The sequence below is a fragment of the Neoarius graeffei genome, chromosome 9 (genome assembly GCF_027579695.1).
Source record: "Neoarius graeffei isolate fNeoGra1 chromosome 9, fNeoGra1.pri, whole genome shotgun sequence".
NCBI lineage: Eukaryota > Metazoa > Chordata > Actinopteri > Siluriformes > Ariidae > Neoarius > Neoarius graeffei.
Window position 1 is genome coordinate 41,661,839 of NC_083577.1, and position 23,235 is coordinate 41,685,073.

At 41.8% G+C, this 23,235-nt stretch overlaps 1 protein-coding gene across 1 annotated transcript in view; it reads left to right on the forward strand.

The window, feature by feature from the left end:
- Positions 1-23,235, forward strand: part of fgf14 (fibroblast growth factor 14) — a 113,430-nt gene that overhangs the window by 19,090 nt on the left and 71,105 nt on the right. Inside the window, exons 2-3 of the mRNA XM_060929520.1 lie at positions 4,389-4,499; positions 13,728-13,831. Coding sequence (XP_060785503.1) covers positions 4,389-4,499; positions 13,728-13,831 — 215 coding nt within the window. The remainder of the gene's footprint in view (positions 1-4,388; positions 4,500-13,727; positions 13,832-23,235) is intronic.

The following is a 23,235-nucleotide window of genomic DNA, read 5'->3' on the forward strand; positions in this document are numbered from 1 at the left end:
CTGATGTGCACTTAGTCAAAATTGACTATTTCCATCGTCTCTGACTATCACTACGTCCCCATCAGTGTTTTGTTTTTGTTTTTCTCTCACTTTTAAACTATCCTGTCTGGGTCTGCATAAAGTAGGAACTCTCATCCTCAGGGGCAGCTAAGGAATAAATCAGAAGTAATAAGAGATGACAGTTCTTCAGTTACAGCCTTCAAACAGGGACACGGCCACACACACACACACACACACACACACACACACACACACACACACACACACACACACACACACACAGAGTTCAGATAAAAATATTGAGTCCTGGTCTGATACGTGACTTGTTTCTCATTCGATCTTTTGACCTCGGTGCAGTGGGCAGGAGGAATCTCAGTAGGTTTGAAGTTAAAATGAGCAATTTTTTTTTTTTAATCATCAGGTACTGAGAGGAAGCTGCTCGGCACAAGAATATGTACACAGACACATTTGAACCTCATCTCATTATCTCTAGCTGCTTTATCCTGTTCTACAGGGTCGCAGGCAAGCTGGAGCCTATCCCAGCTGACTACGGGCGAAAGGCGGGGTACACCCTGGACAAGTCGCCAGGTCATCACAGGGCTGACACACAGACACAGACAACCATTCACATTCACATTCACACCTACGGTCAATTTAGAGTCACCAGTTAACCTAACCTGCATGTCTTTGGACTGTGGGGGAAACCGGAGCACCCGGAGGAAACCCACGCGGACACGGGGAGAACATGCAAACTCCACACAGAAAGGCCCTCACTGGCCACGGGGCTCGAACCCGGACCCTCTTGCTGTGAGGCGACAGCACTAACCACTACACCACCATGCCGCCCATTTGAACCTTATTCTTCAAAATAATCCAGAATCAAACATGAGCTTAAAACGAGTATGTACAGATTGCACATGTATCTTTTTTTGTAGTAATCAATTCTGTTCTTCACACGTTCCACATACGTTTCATCAGTCTCATGTCGGGATGTCATAACCACAGACTTCTTTTAGGAAGCACGGTTTTTGTTGGCGATATCGAAAACAGGCTGAAAATCATACAGCGTGAAGGTGGCTTTTCATGATGGCAAGAGAAGACAGGAGCAGTCTACACCTTTCCATTTCAGACTCCAGCAGCCTGAAATGACCTTGAATTTCCTTATTGGTGAAACATACACTAATGTCACCACATTTTTCACAGCCATCAGTCATTTTGCAGGATCATGTTTCCTACATGCCCATACACCCACATTTCTGACTGTTCTTCCTTATATTCTCATTCTTAATCCATTCATTCATCCATTATCTATACCGCTTATCTTACTAAGCGTCGCAGGTGAACTGGAGCCAATCCCAGCTGACTTCAGGTGAGAGGCGGGGTTCACCCTGGACAGGTCATTAGTCTATCACAGGGTTAACACAGACACAGATAAACACTCATGTTCACACCTATGGGCAATTTAGGCCCTGTCCACACGGCAATGGATTCAGGTGACTCCGATACAATTGCTTATCGTTTAGGCCTGGCGTCCACACGGCACCGGCGTTTTGGGTGCCCAAAACGCAATCTTTTTGAGAACTGGTTCCAGAGTGGAAAGATCTGGCAACGTTGCCGTTGTGAAGTCGTCTGGATGAGTAGAACGGATTTGTTTACGATGACGTCACAACCACATGACTGTGAGTGCTTCAGGCTGGGTAGAAGTGTAACGAATATCACCAGGAAAAAGCCTTACAGAGCACTAGTGAGAGTGAAACACGAGCTTGGATATTATTATTATTATTATTATTATTATTATTATTATGTTCAGTGTTAGTTCACAGTAGTAATGCAAGAAGCAGAATAGTGACAGTAATAGTGAAGCAAAAACATGCAATTGTACAAACACTGCAGCTCTACAGCAAAATATTCATTTATGAAATGGTCTGATTCTTAACACCAGTAGCGCCAATGATCTTCTCATTGCGATGCGATGCGAGTTGTCAACAAATCCTATAACTTGGTTCATGAAACGCGCTTACAAAATATTTTCACGAGAGAGAGAGAGAGAGAGAGAGAGAGAGAGACTCTTCCCTTAGGGCAGAGTCAATCCCGCCAGCAAAAATAGGGAAAAAAGGAGCGATCTCACCTCTTCAGATGTTGGTTTTAGTCCTACAGTACATTCCTCAAAAAGGGCGTAGAGGAGCAAATTAATCCATCAACGTGTAGTATTCAATTTATTCCGGACCATTAAAGACGCCGCCTTCCGCGTAGAATCATACGTCATCCTCGCCGCCATATTGGATAGGTCAAAGCGGAGAATAAAGATTCATGCGCTGCCTTTAACTGTACCAACAGGTTTACCGTCCAAACGAGATCACATGGGATTACCTTTCACAGGTGAGAAACAACAAATTAATCCATCAATGTGTATCATTCAATTTATTCCGGACCATTAAAGACGCCGCCTTCCGAGTAGAATCATACGTCATCCTCGCCGCCATATTGGAGAGGTCAAAGCGGAGAATAAAGATTAGCTGCATTTAACTGTACCAACAGGTTTGCCGTCCAAACGAGATCACATGGGATTACCTTTCACAGGTGAGACTGGAAAAATACTTTTCATTGTATTTGGTCATTATAATGTAATTTTATGAACAGATTTTCCTGACTTTGTGGCTAATATGAAGTCTCGCGCATAATAGTTTATGCGCATGCGTCCTTACTTCTTCTATTGTTCTGGTGTCTCCGAAGGGACCGTCTTACAGCGCCCCTAGAGGTGTGGCATGTGTATTGCATCATTTTCAGCAAGCGTTGCGTTGCCATATGGACCTGATATTTTACTGATCGTTGCCCATTTGGACGCGATATATTTTTAAATAACATCTCGTTGCCGTTGTCGTGTGGATGTAGCCTTAGAGTAGCCAGTAGAAATGATCCACATGTATTTAGACTGTTGGAGGAAACCGGAGCACCCGGAGGAAACCCACACAGGTACAGAGAGATCATACTAACTCCATACAGAAGACCCCAGTCAACTGACAGGTTCAGACCCAGAACCGTGTTGGTCTGAGGCAGCAGTGCTAATCACTGCACCACAGTGCTGCCCCACATTGTTTATTAGCTCATCTGGGCAACAGGCGACGAGCTTATGCCATCATGTGTTGTCCATCATCTGTCGTCCATCGTCCGTCCGGCGTCGTCCACATTTCACGAAAATCGCTTCTTCTCTCTCAGTTCTTCACCGATTTTTATTCTTTTTGGCAGGAAGGTAGGTCTGCCTGGGGTGCATATAGCATCTACCCAAATTTGAATAATTGCAATTCATAATGAAGATATGGAGTAATTAATCCCTAACGAGCAGTTTCCACACACATCGCTTCTTCTCCCTCAATTCTTCACCAATTTTGATTCTTTCTGGCATGAAGGTAGGGGTACCTAGGGTGCATATAACTTCTACCCAGATTTGTTTAATTACAATTATTAATGAAGTTTTGGACTAATTAAGTCTTAATGAGTAATAAGTCTTCTCGGTCAATTCCTTGCTATTTTGGATTCTTTCAAGCAAATAGGTCAGTATTCCTAGGGTGTATATATCTTCTATATACAGCTTGTATACAGTGTATATAGCTTGCAATATTTGTTGCACAAGGTGACCCACTTTAGATCGTTCCTTCTGGACTAGACAGGGCTGGAGTGAGCTACGTCGTCACTGACGGTCTCGTATTTATTTATTTATAAGCCGTTGGCTGTAAACCACTTTCTACGATGTGATTGCCTCAGCGTACTGTACACTACATCTGTAGGAGTAAGTCGGCCATATTTCATGTAAATGATATGCGTACGTGGTAAGTCGGGCCATGTTGTGTACGTATAGTATATGAATATGAAACACTTGTTGGTCAGAATCTTGTTTAGAAACTGCAAAAGCCATTTCATCAATGGTGCACAAATTTCAACAGAGCAGTTCATGTTTTCTTCCAGGTGCTCAAATCTCCTTTTAGTTTTGTGCAACTTGATGAATCAGGGCCAGTGGGTCAGAACTGGGTTGATGCTCTATTTTTTTTTCTGCCAAATATACAGTATAATCCATTCAGTGAGGTTGTATTAATAGTGTTTTACATTAGCAACCACCCTGATAAGCTTCATATCTGACATCAACACACCTTCTGATGACTCCGAAAGGGGGAGCTGCTGAGTCCCACTGAATACAGGGGAAAAGTGGAGCCTTAAGGTTGAACAAGCTGCCAAACAGAATATACTGTCATGGGAATGTGACTGAACTACAATGAAGGACAATATACAAAATGTATTGTATTGCCTAATTTGGATCATTGTACTGAATTATGAACATTCATGATTTAATGTTTATAACACTTTGGTTTGGTTTTTGTTTTCTCTCTCAACAGATCCCCAGCTCAAGGGTATAGTGACCAGGTTATATTGCAGGCAGGGATACTACTTGCAAATGAACGCAGATGGATCTCTTGATGGGACCAAGGATGACAGCAGTAATTCTTGTGAGTTGATTTTTTTTCAGTAATTCAGTAATTGTTTCAGCGTTTTCTGTAATCGACCGAACTTCAAGGTTTCTATCACTATGGGTTGTTGTTCATTACCTCACCCGTGACAGAGTAAGCGGGGCGAGGTATTGCAATCAGTGCGGTTTGTTTGTTTGTTTGTTCGTGTATCTGTCTGTTAACAATCTAGCGTCTAGACTAGGGGTCATCAAACTACGGCCCGCGGTCCGACTCCGGCCCCCAGCCCCTCTGACCCCCACCACTTGAACCGGCCCTATGAGGCAATCTCCAAAAGTGGTCATGGCCTGTTTTTTAAAATTGCTTTTTGGCAAATAATAGCATGTCTGCATCTTGTATTTTGTTGATTTGTATCAATTAAAATTGATATTTAGTTATAAAATGAACTATTCATATTTTCCGAATTTTCGTCATATGCTCGCATTCAAACAGTGACAGGCAGCGCACGCGCAGAGAACTGTCAGTGTTCAGGACAGCAAAATGGCTAGCGGTCAGCGAAAAGTTGACAGAGAGTGCAGAGTTTTTAAAGAACAGTGGACCACCGATTATTTTTTCGTTCAGTGTAAGGACCATGCAGTTTGTCTTGTATGTAAAGAAAGTGTGTCGGTTTTCAAAGAATATAATCTGCGTCGTCACTACGAAACCCGCCAGAGTATGCTAGTTTGCGAGGGCAAACAAGAGAAGACAGGATTCGGAGGATGAAATGCGGACCGGCTGCACAACAGAATGAATTCCTTCGCCAAACCCAGATCAACCAGGCTGCTGTCCGAGCTAGCTATAAGGTAGCTCACCTACTAGCTACCCATGGAAAGCCGTTTACTGATGGGGACTTTGTTAAAGTATGCATGCTTGCTGTGGCCGAGGAGGTGTGTCCCGACAAGAAGGATGCGCTCAGCGCGGTGAGTCTCTCCGCACCTACTATGACCAGGCGAACCGAAGATTTGGGGGACAACGTGTATGACCAGCTGAATGAGAGAGCGTCAGAATTCGAGTTTTTTGCTTTGGCCATGGATGAGAGCAATGACGTGCAGGACACAGCACAACTGCTGTGATCTATTGATCTATTGCTTATATTATTATAATTTCACTGTTTTTTAAAATGTATTTATTTTATAGGCCTATTTATTTGACCTTTTATTAAGTTCTGCACACAATTATTATTAATATTATTAATAATATCAACAGGCCTAACTGCAATTTATAATTTTCCACTCACCTTTGCCAGTGTCAATCACCTCAACTAGGCAGATGTTTCTTACCTTGACAGCTTTGATGTTATTTTTATTAGAAAATAAATAAATGGAATATCTGTGGTATTTCAAATTAAAACAAAGTGTGAAGACTCGATTACTACTTTTGCCACGCTAGTAATCTCTACTACACAATGAGGCCTGCTGGTGGTCATATTTGTCTGGGTCATACAATTCTGTGTTATATTGCTGACCCGACCCCGGCCCCCCATCACAGTCAGGAACGACAATGTGGCCCCTAGAGAAAAAAGTTTGGTGACCCCTGGTCTAGACGGTTGCACCGATTGACTTCAAATTTTCAGGGTAGGTGGACAATGGTCCGTAGATTACCTGATTAAATTTTGGGGGTAATCGGGTCAAGGTGAAGGTCAACGTCACCGGAAAGGTCAACTTTTTGGTCAAAATAACACATTTTCCATTATAACTCAAAAACGGTTGCTGAGAGACAGATGTTTACTATTATGAGCATATAGGAACTCCTATATGGCCTTTCATTTGGCACCATGATCTTTGACCTTGAGTGACCTTGAAAGGTCAAACTCAAGATTGCGGATTTTCAGAGGGCTGTAACTTGAAAATGGTTGATGGTAGACAGATTTACCATGATCAACTTATAGGAAGTGCCATATGGGCTTTCATTTGGCACCATGACCTTTTGACCTTGAAAGGTCAAACTGAAGGGCATGGGTTTTCAAAGGGCTATAACATTTAAAATGGTTCATGATAGCCAGATGTTTAGCATTATCAACATATAAGAAGTCCCATATGGGCTTTCAGTTGCCGCCATGACCTTTGACCTTGAATGACTCTGAAATGTCAAACTCGAGGTAATGGATTTTCATAGGACTATAACCTGACAGGTGATGATTGAGAACTATTGCCATTATCAACATATCGGTATAAAATAAGTGCTGCCGGGCGAGGTTTCTTTTGCCTGGCAACACTTGTTTCTAATATTACAAGTATAAATATTTGCTGAACTACTAAAAAATACTCTCACACATCCACACACTGTGTGTCAAGATACCAGGCATCGTGTGATCAAATATGGTGTTGAAGAATTGAAGAAATACCCATTTAAATGATTGAATGAAAATTGCATCTAGATGCATTAATACATTTTCAGCTTTATAAAAGTGTGAGCTGGGTGAAAAGCGTGATGGCTTTTTGCATTAAATAGTGATGCTGTGGTTGCAGCATCTGCCAGCTAATTAAGCACATCAGAATGATTAGTGATTTGTGCAGTTGAATGAAACGTCAAATCGTTAAATCAGCTGCATCCACATGCAAATGTGATCACGATCAAAATGGATTTTATGAAGAAATAGAATTAATATATTTGACATTTCACAACTTCGCCTCCTTGTATCGACCTGTACTGAACTGCATTTAAGAGTGGAGTGCGATTCCATTTGGTTGGTTCTCCTTCTAAGTACCACATGCCATTTCAGTCATTTAATTTGTCACTAGTTTGTGCGATGCACTTGCTCATCAAATCAGATTATACACACACTGAATCAGCAAGGACCACAGATGAAGTGAGAGCAAGATCATCCCGTGGATTGGCACCAAGACCTGAGGGTGTGTGTGTGTGTGTGTGTGTGTGTGTGTGTGTGTGTGTGTGTATATGTAAGGAGAAATTGTGGTGCACCAGCGAGTGGTGTATTATTAGCATATACAGGACCTGCTTTTCCACTGCTTCAGGCCAGCTGCTTAATTTGATTTCATTTTGAAGCCATAATGAGAGAGTGACAGTCAGACTGAGTGTCAATCTTGCACACACAAACATGCACAGCTCCACCAGCATGCTGGCTTTTGTCCTCTGATAGATACACTTCATTCCCTCATCAAACACCCGATAATGAGATGACGAGCAGGCCTGTGGACATCATGAGTCTGTGCAAAACAGTGAATAAGACAAGACTCTTTTCAATTTTCTATATAAATCCTATTGTACTGTAAGCATTTTACCCTCCACAGCAGTGCATTACAGTTCTTACAGTTACACACCTAGCACTCCCAACTGGCCCACTTACATTCTGCTACAGCCGCAGCATGCCGTTCTTGCCATGTTTTCCTGACTTGCTGTCACCGTCGGAGCAGCACACAAACAATAAGTGTTACCTAACAAACCCAGGAAGCAGACTTTGGCAACAAAAGAAGCATTAAATGTGCCATGCACCACTGCTGCCACCAATTACTGCCTCCACGTCTACTGGGGTTAACGCCACTGAGTCAGCATCGCATCTGCCTTACACGTGGAGTACATCTGCATTTCGGCTTTGGGTAACTGTTTACTTGTATGGATTGTGAGTGGCAGCTAATGTAAACACAGTATGCTATGCATGAAAAGAGTGGGTTGGAAAAATAAGTGAATAATTATGCAACAGCCTGGGAAACCATTCATATGGTAGGCATTTTCATATTTTCTACTATATATAGTTCTCAACTAGATGTATTATTATAGCATTTTAAAGTCTGATTACCCGCCAAAAGTGAAAAGGGTTCTGATTTGCTACAACACAGAACTATCTGGCTTGATCAAATCATGTGTGAGAAAATGACACTTAGAACAAGATGAAAAAGAAGCCTTTATTTATCACACGTACACTCAAGCGCAGTGAAATTCCTCCTCTGTATTTAACCCATTTGAAGCAGTTAGCACACACGTGCACACGCAAGTGAACAATGAGCACACACACATTCCCAGAGCAGTGGGCAGCTACAGTGGTGCTTGAAAGTTTGTGAACCCTTTAGAATTTTCTATATTTCTGCATAAATATGACCTAAAACATCATCAGATTTTCACACAAGTCCTAAAAGTAGATAAAGAGAACCCAGTTAAACAAATGAGACAAAAATATTATACTTGGTCATTTATTTATTGAGGAAAATGATCCAATATTACATATCTGTGAGTGGCAAAAGTATGTGAACCTCTAGGATTAGCAGTTAATTTGAAGGTGAAATTAGAGTCGGGTGTTTTCAATCAGTGGGATGACAATCAGGTGTGAGTGGGCACCCTGTTTTATTTAAAGAACAGGGATCTATTAAAGTCTGATCTTCACAACACATGTTTGTGGAAGTGTATCATGGCACGAACAAAGGAGATTTCTGAGGACCTCAGAAAAAGCGTTGTTGATGCTTATCAGGCTGGAAAAGGTTACAAAACCATCTCTAAAGAGTTTGGACTCCACCAATCCACAGTCAGACAGATTGTGTACAAATGGAGGAAATTCAAGACCATTGTTACCCTCCCCAGGGAGTGGTCGACCAACAAAGATCACTCCAAAAGCAAGGTGTGTAATAGTCGGCGAGGTCACAAAGGACCCCAGGGTAACTTCTAAGCAACTGAAGGCCTCTCTCACATTGGCTAATGTTAACGTTCATGAGTCCACCATCAGGAGAACACTGAACAACAATGGTATGCATGGCAGGGTTGCAAGGAGAAAGCCACTGCTCTCCAAAAAGAACATTGCTGCTCATCTGCAGTTTGCTAAAGATCCCGTGGACAAGCCAGAAGGCTATTGGAAAAATGTTTTGTGGACAGATGAGACCAAAATAGAACTTTTTGGTTTAAATGAGAAGCGTTATGTTTGGAGAAAGGTAAACACTGCATTCCAGCATAAGAACCTTATCCCATCTGTGAAACATAGTGGTGGTAGTATCATGGTTTGGGCCTGTTTTGCTGCATCTGGGCCAGGACGGCTTGCTGTCATTGATGGAACAATGAATTCTGAATTATACCGGCGAATTCTAAAGGAAAATGTCAGGACATCTATCCATGAACTGAATCTCAAGAGAAGGTGGGTCATGCAGCAAGACAACGACCCTAAGCACACAAGCCATTCTACCAAAGAATGGTTAAAGAAGAATAAAGTTAATGTTTTGGAATGGCCAAGTCAAAGTCCTGACCTTAATCCAATGGAAATGTTGTGGAAGGACCTGAAGCGAGCAGTTCATGTGAGGAAACCCACCAACATCCCAGAGTTGAAGCTGTTCTGTACAGAGGAATGGGCTAAAATTCCTCTAAGTCGGTGTGCAGGACTGATCAACAGTTACCGGAAACTAGGGCTGGGCGATATGAGAAAAAATTATATCACGATATATTTTTTCAAAATTTTCGATAACGATATATATCACGATATAAATCAAATCACTATTTTTGTATTTTCTTTAATTTTCTGCTCAAAATATGAACATTACAAATTAGTAGTTCCTTCCTAATTAACAAAAATAGCTTAACAAGCCTTCAAGTTTCACAGAACCAAAACAAACTGGATGCACATTCTTTTGTTCTTTTTATTCAAATGAATAAACTGAAACTGAAAAATAAAAACTATATACCATTGTTAATCATTTGTGCAAATTCTAGCAGCTTTCAAATAAACATAAAAGACATATTGACGTGTAAACCTTATGCTGCAAGGAGAAAAAAAGTGCAATCCTGTATGTCAGTGTGTTTAAGGTTTTGTGTAACACTTTGTTGTATGTCTGATTTTAAATATCCAAAATACCTCCACACAACCGAAGATCTCTGGCCCTTCTTTTCAACTATGTCCTCCAGGGCAGTGCTCTGACTTTCCTGTTCAGAACTCCGGTCAGTCGGCTTCTCGCTCATTTTTATAATCGCTTTGTTTCACGCTTTGTTGGAGAAATGCCGCGCTCCTGCAAACTTCACCACAGCCATGCTGTGCGTTGCTGCTACACGTGTGTGTGTTTGTGTGTGCACGCAACCTAACTTGACATGGCTCTCTTCCAACTGATTGGTTACGTGCGGTACTGTTTAGTTATGATTGGCTATTCGCGTGTCTGTCAAAACTTCGGATGAAGTAATTTTATTGAAGGCGTAGGCTTATCGTAGGCATATCGTACGTGTCTAATTTCTAATCATAGAGATTTTATATCGTGAATAACATCGTAATCGTAAAATCGCCCAGCCCTACCGGAAACGTTTAGTTGCAGTTATTGCTGCACAAGGGGGTCACACCAGATACTGAAAGCAAAGGTTCACATATTTTTGCCACTCACAGATATGTAATATTGGATCATTTTACTCAATAAATAAATGACCAAGTATAATATTTTTGTCTCATTTGTTTAACTGGGTTCTCTTTATCTACTTTTAGGACTTGTGTGAAAATCTGATGATGTTTTAGGTCATATTTATGGAGAAATATAGAAAATTTTAAAGGGTTCACAAGCTTTCAAGCACCACTGTATACTACGGTACAGCACCTGGGGAGCAGTTGTGGGTTTGGTGCCTTGCTCATGGGCACTTCAGCCCAAGGCTGCCCCATGTTAACATGTCTTTGGACTGTGGGGGAAACCGGAGCACCTGAAGGAAACCCACATAGACACGGGGAGAACATGCAAACTCCACACAGAAAGGCTCCATCGGTGGCTAGGCTCAAACCCAGAACCTTCTTGCTGTGAGGCGACAGTGCTAACCACCACACCACCATGCCACCCCTAGCTAACAGTGTTTTAACATTCTTTCAGCAGTTTGACTGCATTTACTGCGTTATTTGGTAAACTGGCTTCAACACGATCTTTGCATGAAGATATTCCAGAGAAGATTAAAAAGGTAATTGAAACACCTCCATATACATTTTATTAAATATAATTATGCTTTCTGAAAGATGGAATGGCAAGAAGTGTTATCAGTTGAAAAACCCAATTTTACCCCAAGCTAGAGTTTTTCATCTTTTTGGCTGTTTGCCAGAATTCAGCCACACCGATGGGTTTGATGGGTTTTTCCTGACGACTACACCATTGTAATCACTGGGCTCACATCATTGGGTCAGTGTGTTCTGCTGTTTCGACATGCACTAAGAAAACAATTGAAGGGCTTCTTTCCAAAGTCCAGTTTTCTTTTTAAACTTGCTAAAGTATTAAATGAACCACAAATCTTGTTGTCCATCATCATAAATAAGTGTTACGATCCAAACTGTTAAGTCCAAAATTAGGACCCTATGTAAATTATATTTTGTTTCCAAAATCTCTAAAGTCCCAGCAGCTGTCAGGTTCAAAACTCGCTAAGTCCTTTAGCCAACTGCTTGTGGTCTAGTTAGTCACATCGACATGCCACTGCATGGAAAAAGCATGGTAATATTGAGTATGGAGATTAAAATACTTAATCAGTGTGTCATTAATGTGTCTTACAAAACATTGTTTGTGCAGCTTTACTATTTTAACATTAAATAAGTCAATCGTATCGTAAATGTTAATGCAGCATTGACTAACAGACCACAGGTCATCTCAGATTGCTAGTGTACGGCACCTGCGACACGGATATAGGCCTGTCCAGGGATATTGACAGTCAGTGAATGTTGCACATTCCCATTATTAGGGTGAATTTTAAAGTAATTATGCATGGGCTTTACTTTGAGGAAACATATTTGAACACTATATAATATTTTCTCAGTCACTATTTTGAAAATGTCTCTGAAATATCTCATTTTAGTTCAATTAATGTCGATTAGGTCCACCTTAGTATAAATATTGAAACTGGAAATGGTTCGATGTCATTTTATTTTTTTCTCTGATTGTACTAATATAGAATGAGCAGGTTTTGGAACTGAGCCTTTCAATTGAAGTAAATCATGTTGTAGATACCATGTTCTGTATTATACAGTGTTTATTTCAACAATGCTGGGCAAAGAGCCACTAATGAAAACAGTTCAGAATGACTTTTGAAAAATTGCTCAGTCTGCCAATGGACCAGAGCCAGTGACCAATCAACCAGTACAAACAGCCTCTTTTTTTTATGCCTCCACCACCTTAAGGTGCAGGAGGCGTTATGTTTTCGGGTTGTCCGTCTGTCCGTGCGTGCGTCCGTGCATGCGTCCGTCCCGAAACTTTGTGAACACGATATCTCAAAGGCTAATGAAAGGAATTTCACCAAACTTTCACCATTTGTGCGCTTTGGGACAAACATGAACTGATTAGATTTTGAGGTTAAAAGGTCACAGGTCAAGATTACTGTGAGGTCAAATGTCCATCCCCAAACCTTGTGAACGCCATATCTCAAAGACTAATGAAAGGAATTTCACCAAACTTTCACCATTTGTGCACTTTGGGACAAAGATGAAATGATTAGATTTTGAGATCAAAAGGTCTAAGGTCAAGGTCACTGTGAGGTCAAATGTCTGTCCGAAAACCTTGTGAACACAATATCTCCAAGGCAAATGAAAGGAATTTCACCAAACTTTCACCATTTGTGCATTTGGGGACAAACATTAACTGATTAGATTTTGAGGTTAAAAGGTCACAGGTCAAGATTACTGTGAGGTCAAATGTCCATCCCCAAATCACAACTTAATAAGGCGTGTAGTCTACCAGGCGGAGGCATCCCCATTGACGCCGCTGGCATCGAGTTCTATCTAGTTTTTTTTTTTTTAGATTTCAAACCCTAACAATCAATGGCAATGAAAAACTCCCTGAGTCTCAACATGAGAAGGAAACATTAATAGGAACCAGAGTTTGAATGGAACCCATCCTCTTCTGGGTGACACCGGATAGTGGGATTATTACACACAAATCTTTACTCTTCTACAACTGCACACTATACAGTCAAACGGTGTTGAAAGTGTGTTGTTCAGTATGAGTCCTGAATGACTCATATGATAAGGTACTGACTGAGTCCTGGATCAGAACAAGGACATCTTTGCACTTGGGTACAAATCTGCAATATCCAGGTGAGATTATCCACTAAAACAAGTACGAGGCTTGGAAATAAACTATTTTTGGGAATTGTGGATCTTTATATCCATGTGGGACAATCCACAGCACATACTGTGTACTTACTTTAAGTTCATTAAAGGCTTCTAAAGGCCTGATGCACATTGAAGGTTCCTCTCTGGTGTTGTGGGCTGAAACGCATGACATGTTGTTGTGTGCATCAATCCATTTAACGACCACTCCTCACCTAATAATTCTCTCTGTTCTTTCCCTCCAGCATTGTTCAATCTCATCCCTGTGGGCCTCCGAGTTGTTGCTATTCAGTCCGTGAAGACAGGGTTATACATCGCCATGAATGGAGAAGGCCATCTGTACACATCAGTGAGTACCGTGTGTGTGTGTGTGTGTGTGTCATGTTTGGGGCCAACAAAATCCATGTTCTTTTTTTATTTTATTTTTTAACTTGTTTTTTTGCCTTTTTCTCCATGATAAATTTTGTCTTTGTCTTGTTTTTTTTTTTAACATAAAGACTTCCTTTTGAAAGTATTTTGTACATTAGCGTATTTTGTATTTGTACGTTTGTGATTTTGCAGAGACATAGTGAAATGAATCGCATTCATATTTTCTAACTCTATTAATAATATTAGTCAGAATCCCAGTTCGAGCCACTGCTGTGATTTTTATTTTTTAATTTTATGCCTAATTTAGTCATGGCCAATTCCTGCCCATCAGACAGCTGTCCCCTATCACACGCCAGTGAAGGCTATCACATGCTTCCTGCAAGACACACAAAGCTAACCGTATCGTTTTGAACTGCCACTCATGCAACATCATGTGGTAACGTAACACTATTGCCGCTTTTCCACTACCAACGCGGCTGAGTTGGGCTGAGCCGTGCGGTGCTGAGTTGGGCTGAGTCGAGCTGAGTGGGGCTGTTGGAGTTGCATTTCGACTACAACCACGCTGAACCGTGCTGGCTGGAAGTGGGTGGACACATTGGGTGGAGTTAGCGAAAGTGGGTGGACGTCATGTGATGTCGTTAGGCGGCGCAAACAGTGACATCAGTGATCTTTTAAGCGGTAGTCTCACGACCCGGATAGTAAACAATAAACATGGAGGACATGGAGTCGTTAGTGTTGCTGGTCTTGGTTCTGTGGCTTGTTGTCACCGACAACGCCAACAGATACTGGCAAGAGCGTATAGATGAGGCGAGGCACATAAGGCTTCATAATTCTCGTAATTCGTAATTCTTCTTCTTCCGAGTTTACGGTGTTTACAGATCCCAGCGTGCTCGCGGGGCGTGTGTGGGCATGTGAGGACACTCCTCCTCACCAATCAGTGCACAGGGGAGTGTCTCCTCACGCCCCTAGCCCCACTCGGCTCGGTTTGGCTCGCTTCAGCCCTACTCCAAAACCGTGCGAGTTTTGGGTGCTAAGTAAGGCTGAAGCGAGCTGAGTCGTGCTGCTCTGAGGTAGTCGAAACGCGAGCTGTGTCGGGCTGAAGTGAGCTGAAGTGAGCTGAAAAAGGGTAGTGGAAAAGGGCCATATTAGAGGAAAGCGCTATCAGGCCACTTCCACACACATGAGCTCACAGACACTTATGATTGTCTAGTATAGGGTAAAGACAATGTGCCGCACTTCCCTTCCTGAGAGCACGGCCAATTTTTGCTCTATTCGTCTTCTGACCACTAGGGCTGCAGCGATTCACTAAGACACCAATTCGATTCGATTCACGAGTCAGACCCTTCGATTCGATTCATTTCGATTCAATTCTGCAACTAAATATAAAAGACAAACAAACCTCAGATTTTAAACTTTAACAAAATCCCATTGAAATTTGTCTGGAAAGATGAAAACTTTCCAATTGCTGACTAGGGAACAGGATATGTAAGTGCAAAATGCTTAAAAAAAACCCAAAATATATAAAATAAGGATATTTTGGCAACTTGAATTGATGAATTCCTGAGCACAGAGTAGTATCAGTCACTCTCGCTCACAAACACCTTCCTCTTCAAAGAGAGTTATTTAATATTTATGCATATTCATAACAGCTCAATCAGTACTGTCAGTACACTAGTACAAGGAACAGTAGTAACTCAGCAACATGTAAAATCGTTTTGTAACTTTGGCTCTAAACTCTAACCGACAACAGGTAAAGTAAATCACATCAGTCAGTTTTAACCGTCCCTGTGTACCGGGTTTTACTACTTTTGTAACATTTTCAGTTTTCAATTCGGCGGCACTTACTTCGTTTACATCCACGTTGTGTTTTGGTTTTAAATGATTTGCGAGGTTTGTAGTTGACCCTCCCTTATACTTCACATCAACATAGCGTGTGGCATGTTGCAATGTCCTTCGTGTCTTCTCGAAACCCAAAATGTAGCCAGACTTTCAACTGAAGATGAGATGAAGGATCTTTAATCTTGGCTTCCGCCATTTTGGTGCCCGGCAACGGCGTTGCCATGTAAAGTGTCAGCTACTCTGATTGGACAAGAGCAAGGACCCAAACCAATCAAATTGCACGTTTTATTTAGAAGCAAAGCTGTGCTCTATTCCAGCCGATCGCTTTCTCGCATCGATTTAACAATGCAAGTGTAATGGTTACACGGTAAAAGTGCATTTATAAATCAGCAAAAATTGAAATAAAAAATGTTGCCGAATTGAACCGAAAATACAGCTACATGGATAGATAATTGGTACAGCAGGTATGAACAGTGCATCGTGGTCAACTGTTGCAGCCCTACTGACCACCGATGGCTGTGGCATCTTCAGGAATCAAACCTCGTGTTCCCTGGATGATAGGACGAGCACTTTTCTTTTGCACCACTCAGGAGCTACTGCTGTCATTATTAACGCAAATATCCAGAGAGGAGACCTCTACTTTACACTCTCTCTCTCTCTCTCTCTCTCTCTCTCTCTCTCTCTCTCTCTGTCTCTGTGGATAAAATTGAATTCCTCAGATGAAGGAAAAGTTAGCTTTGGGTGCTATAAGAGAAACGAAACTTTGAATATCTTTAAGCTTTCTGAAACATTGATCATATAAAAAACATCAGTAGGTAGTGCTGTAAATATCCAGGTACTAGGAACATCTGCAACTGAAACATCTTTCACAATGAGTCTTACACAAAACCTCTCTTAGCATTTTCTAAAAGGCTCAGTAATCAACTTTCATAATGTGCTCCTGCACTACTTTTTCTCTCTCTCTCTCTCTCTCTCTCTCTCTCTCTCTCTCTCTCTCTCTCTCTCTCTCTCATTCCTGCTCTTTCCTTTGTAAATGAGTCATGTAATGGCCTGCACTCTCGAGTCCACAGTGTTCATTGGTATTGTCCCTCATTTCTCAAAGAACGTGGCTATCATTTGATCCCGACATCCATTAGATGCCCATCACTTATTACAACGCAATTTTGACGCACTTACCCAGTAAATGCTCGCAGCAGTGCCTTCATGTCAAACATGCATTCGGCTTTTTAATTTAGGCCTTTTCTGCATATTCACATTACTTGGGAAACTTGAATTCTTAGCTCTTAAATATAGGCGTTTTAAATACTCAGCTTAAAAAATGAAATCTATCCGATCACAGTTTTTGCGCAGGTTCTTTTGTATGGCCTGTGCGATGTTCCACACTTTTACCTCAGAATTACACTGCAAAACATTTTCGTATGAAGTGAAAATATCCTGAATGTCGTACAAATCTATCTAGCATTTCATATTATATGATTACACTAAACCAAATATTACATTACATTAACAGTGTTTAGCAGACGCTGTTATCCAGAGCAACATACAGTAAAGCATACGCAGAGCAGCCTGGGGAGCAGTTGGGGGTTAGGTGCTTTGCTGAAGGGCACTTTAGCCATTCCTGCCGGTCCAGGTAATCGAACCAGCAACCTTTTGGTCCCAAAGCTGCTTATCTAACCATTAGGCCTTTGGCTTCCCCCAAATATAAGATTCTCATCTTATCTCATTATCTCTAGCCGCTTTATCCTGTTCTACAGGGTCGCAGGCGAGCTGGAGCCTATCCCAGCTGACTACAGGCGAAAGGCGGGGTACACCCTGGACAAGTCACCAGATCATCACAGGGCTGACACATAGACACAGACAACCATTCACACTCACATTCACACCTACGGTCAATATATGCCGCTTTTCCACTACAAACGCGGCTGAGCCGTGCCGTGCCGAGTCGAGCTGAGTTGAGCTGAGCGGGGCTGTTGGAGTTGCATTTCGACTACAACCGCGCTGAACCGTGCTGGCTGGAAGTGGGTGGGCACATTGGGTGGAGTTAGCGAAAGTGGGTGGACGTCACGTGATGTCGTTAAGCAGCGCAAACAGTGACATCAGTGACAGTGGCGGAACAAGTCAGAGCCGGGCCGGGGGCGGGGCAAATGACCGGGCCCTTTATTAAAGCTTATCATAACATCATTTTAGGCTACAAAATGTCCGCAACTGCGGTGTTTACCAATTTCAACACTACCGGGTGCAACTATGTTATTTAGTACATCAAGTCCTTCAAACGAACATGTAACTCAGAAACAAAAAACATTAGGATACTGTACATGGCTCATAATAAAACATCAATAGCCTATACTGCGCACATTATTTGAAGGGCATACGAATGAGCACTCAGAGGTTGCAACGGTGACAGGAAGAGTCAGAAATAAAAGGAGGGCGGTGCAAACCTCACTGAATGCACTGTGTTTACCAATTTTAACACTACGGGGTGCAACTATGTTATTTTGTACATTAAGTCCTTCAAACGAACATGTAACTCAGAAACAAAAAAACATTAGGTGACATACTGTACATGGCTCATAATAAAACATCAATAGCCTACTGCGCGCATTATTTGAAGGGCATACGACGAGCCTTGCGCTCCGCGAACTCGTCCACGATGCTCTGTATGTCACTGATTCAGTGATCCTTTAAGCCAGGGGTCACCAAACTTTTTTCTCTGGGGGCCACATTGTCGTTCCTGACTGTGATGGGGGGCCGGGGTCGGGTCAGCTATATCACATAGAATTGTATAACCCAGACAAATATGACCACCAGCAGGCCTCATTGTGTAGTAGAGATTACTAGCCTGGCACGGCCATCCCCACTACTGTATCCATACTACTATATCAACACTTGATTCCTGGCACATATTTGTTTATCTTTACTAGTGGTTTGCAAAAGTAGTAATCAAGTCTTCACACTTTGTTTTAATTTGAAACACCACTGATATTCCATTTATTTATTTTCTAATAAAAATAATATCAAAGCTGTCAAGGTAAGAAACATCTGCCTAGTTGAGGTGATTGACACTGGCAAAGGTGAGTGGAAAATTATAAATTGTAGGTAGGCCTGTTGATATTATTAATAATATTAATAATAATTGTATGCAGCACTTAATAAAGGTCAAATAAATAGGCCTATAAAATAAATACATTTTAAAAAAACAGTGAAATTATAATAATATGAGCAATAGATCAATAGATCACAGCAGTTGTGCTGTGTCCTGCACGTCATTGCTCTCATCCATGGCCAAAGCAAAAAACTCGAATTCTGACGCTTTCTCATTCAGCTGGTCATACACGTTGTCCCCCAAATCTTCGGTTCACCTGGTCATAGTAGGTGCGGAGAGACTCACCGCGTTGAGCGCATCCTTCTTGTCGGGACACACCTCCTCGGCCACAGCAAGCATGCATACTTTAACAAAGTCCCCATCAGTAAACGGCTTTCCATGGGTAGCTAGTAGGTGAGCTACCTTATAGCTAGCTCGGACAGCAGCCTGGTTGATCTGGGTTTGGCGAAGGAATACATTCTGTTGTGCAGCCAGTCCGCATTTCATCCTCCGAATCCTGTCTTCTCTTGTTTGCCCTCGCAAACTAGCATACTCTTTGTGGCATAGTTCGAATTACGTGGGAGCCAATGGGAGCTGAGCTCCCATTCCCTCAGGCTCCCATGAAAGAAGCAAACTTAATTTTCTGTGGAAGTCTCTCAAATACGTCATATATCACCATAATAAGCTTGAATAGCCTATATCACCATATAAATATAAATAAAACTCATTTCATTTCCGATCACCATGCAGCCATAACTTTGTATTGAACGTGTTATTAAACCGCAACATGTACGACTGTACTTCACCACCACACCACTATGCGCGCAAACTGAAATTTGCAGCCTGCGAAATCAAATGTGAAGTTAAGTCCGAAGAAGACTTGTCCTCTATCTCACAACGATCTTCCTTTGTTTAACAATATATATATATATAATTTGTTTAACTATATATATATATGTATATATGCAACACCGTGTGTGTGTGTGTGTGCGTGCGTGAGTGCATGCCCGCGCCTGTGTGTGAAAGCTGTGCACTGCAGTGCGCAAAAGTGCGCTGGTCCAGGAGAGCGAGTATGCATTGCTTTTTTTTTTTTTAAATAGAGACCCCCATAGGGTCAAATTTATAATTCGAACCCTGCTTTGTGGCGGGTTTCATAGTGACGACGCAGATTATATTCTTTGAAAACCGGCACACTTTCTTTACATACAAGACAAACTGCACGGTCCTTACACTGAACGAAAAAATAATCGGTGGTCCACTGTTCTTTAAAAACTCTGCACTCTCTGTCAGCTTTTCGCTGACCGCTAGCCATTTTGCTGTCCTGAACACTGACAGTTCTCTGCGCGTGCGCTGCCTGTCACTGCTTGATCGCGAGCATATGACGAAAATTCGGAAAATATGAATAGTTCATTTTATAACTAAATATCAATTTTAATTGATAAAATCAACAAAATACAAGATGCAGACATGTTATTATTTGCCAAAAAGCAATTTAAAAAAATAGGCCATGACCACTTTTGGGGATTGCCTCAGAGGGCCGGTTCAAGTGATGGGGGGCAGAGGGGCTGGGGGCCGGTCAAAGGGGGGTGGCGGGCCGGATCTGGCCCGCGGGCCGTAGTTTGGTGACCCCTGTTTTAAGCGGTAGTCTCACGACCCGAATAGTAAACAATAAACATGGAGGACATGGAGTCGTTAGTGTTGCTGGTCTTGGTGCTGTGGCTTGTTGTCACCGACAACGCCAACAGATACTGGCAAGAGCGTATAGATGAGGCGAGGCGCATAAGGCTTCAGAAATTCTCGTAATTCGTAATTATTATTCTTCCGGGTTTGCGGTGTTTACAGATCCCAGTGCGCTCGCGGGGTGTGTGTGGGCATGTGAGGACACTCCTCCTCACCAATCAGTGCACAGGGGAGTGTCTGCTCACGCCCCTAGCCCCACTCGGCTCGGTTTGGCTCGCTTCAGCCCCACTCCAAAACGGTGCGAGTTTTAGGGGCTAAGCAGGGCTGAAACGAGCTGAGTCGTGCTGGTTTTTGGTAGTCGAAACGCGAGCCGTGTCGGGCTGAAGTGAGCTGAAGCGAGCTGAAAAAGGGTAGTGGAAAAGGGCCATTAGAGTCACCAGTTAGCCTAACCTGCATGTCTTTGGACTGTGGGGGAAACCGGAGCAGCCGGAGGAAACCCACGCAGACACGGGGAGAACATGCAAACTCCGCACAGAAAGACCCTCGCTGGCCACGGGGCTCAAACCCAGACCTTCTTGCTGTGAGGCGACAGCGCTAACTACTACACCACCATGCCGCCCCAAATATAAGATTATTAAACCTATTTTAGACATTTTTGCAGATTTCTTGTGGTTTGAAATCATATTTTTCTATTGTCAGAACATTTTGCACTTATTTAAGGTCACCACTTATTTCTAGAATGAAGCTAAATTATCTGCATATAGCATAACATCTAAAGCTTGAGATAAGTAACAACATCTTGAAATAGGTTTAATAATCTTATATTAGGTTTATGGTAATTTTATAATAGGAAATACTACATGCATTTGACTATATTTAGGATATTTTCACTTGCTAAGATGCAAGTTATTATTTATTTATTTTTGCACTGTATGTGCCTGGTTTTATTTTCCAGACAGAAACAATCCTACATCCTAAAATAATTTCCTGCTTGTGATGCCAGTTGTTAAACCTGAGAGTTACATTACCGTTCAAAAGTTTGGGGTCACCCAGACAATTTTGTGTTTTCCATGAAAAGTCACACTTTTATTTCCCACCATAAGTTGTAAAATGAATAGAAAATATAGTCCAGACATTTTTCTGGCCATTTTGAGCATTTAATCGACCCCACAAATGTGATGCTCCAGAAACTCAATCTGCTCAAAGGAAGGTCAGTTTTATAGCTTCTCTAAAGAGCTCAACTGTTTTCAGCTGTGCTAACATGATTGTACAAGGGTTTTCTAATCATCCATTAGCCTTCTGAGGCAATGAGCAAACACATTGTACCATTAGAACACTGGAGTGAGAGTTGCTGGAAATGGGCCTCTATACACCTATGGAGATATTGCACCAAAAACCACACATTTGCAGCTAGAATAGTCATTTACCACATTAGCAATGTATAGAGTGGATTTCTGATTAGTTTAAAGTGATCTTCATTGAAAAGAACAGTGCTTTTCTTTCAAAAATAAGGACATTTCAAAGTGACCCCAAACTTTTGAACGGTAGTGTAAACGATTCTCTCCACTTAATCTTTAGGAAAAAGGAAGTGGTTAAGCTTTTGTGCCAGTCCCAGCTTCGCCAAGCTACTGCTCTTGGGTCCTTGAGCAAGACCCTTAGTCATAAACTGCTCAGTTGTATCCTGTCTTAAGTGTAAGCTGGATAAAAACGTCAGTCAAGTGAGCTAATGTAAATACAAACAGGCTAAAATTTATTATTATTATTTATTTATTTACAACCCCGATTCCAAAAAAGTTGGGACAAAGTACAAATTGTAAATAAAAACGGAATGCAATAATTTACAAATCTCAAAAACTGATATTGTATTCATAATAGAACATAGATAACATATCAAATGTCAAAAGTGAGACATTTTGAAATTTCATGCCAAATATTGGCTCATTTGAAATTTCATGACAGCAACACATCTCAAAAAAGTTGGGACAGGGGCAATAAGAGGCTGGAAAAGTTAAAGGTACAAAAAAGGAACAGCTGGAGGACCAAATTGCAACTCATTAGGTCAATTGGCAATAGGTCATTAACATGACTGGGTATAAAAAGAGCATCTTGGAGTGGCAGCGGCTCTCAGAAGTAAAGATGGGAAGAGGATCACCAATCCCCCTAATTCTGCGCCGGCAAATAGTGGAGCAATATCAGAAAGGAGTTCGACAGTGTAAAATTGCAAAGCGTTTGAACATATCATCATCTACAGTGCATAATATCATCAAAAGATTCAGAGAATCTGGAAGAATCTCTGTGCGTAAGGGTCAAGGCCGGAAAACCATACTGGGTGCCCGTGATCTTCGGGCCCTTAGACGGCACTGCATCACATACAGGCATGCTTCTGTATTGGAAATCACAAAATGGGCTCAGGAATATTTCCAGAGAACATTATCTGTGAACACAATTCACCGTGCCATCTGCCGTTGCCAGCTAAAACTCTATAGTTCAAAGAAGAAGCCGTATCTAAACATGATCCAGAAGCGCAGACGTCTTCTCTGGGCCAAGGCTCATTTAAAATGGACTGTGGCAAAGTGGAAAACTGTTCTGTGGTCAGATGAATCAAAATTTGAAGTTCTTTATGGAAATCAGGGACGCCGTGTCATTCGGACTAAAGAGGAGAAGGACGACCCAAGTTGTTATCAGCGCTCAGTTCAGAAGCCTGCATCTCTGATGGTATGGGGTTGCATTAGTGCGTGTGGCATGGGCAGCTTACACATCTGGAAAGACACCATCAATGCTGA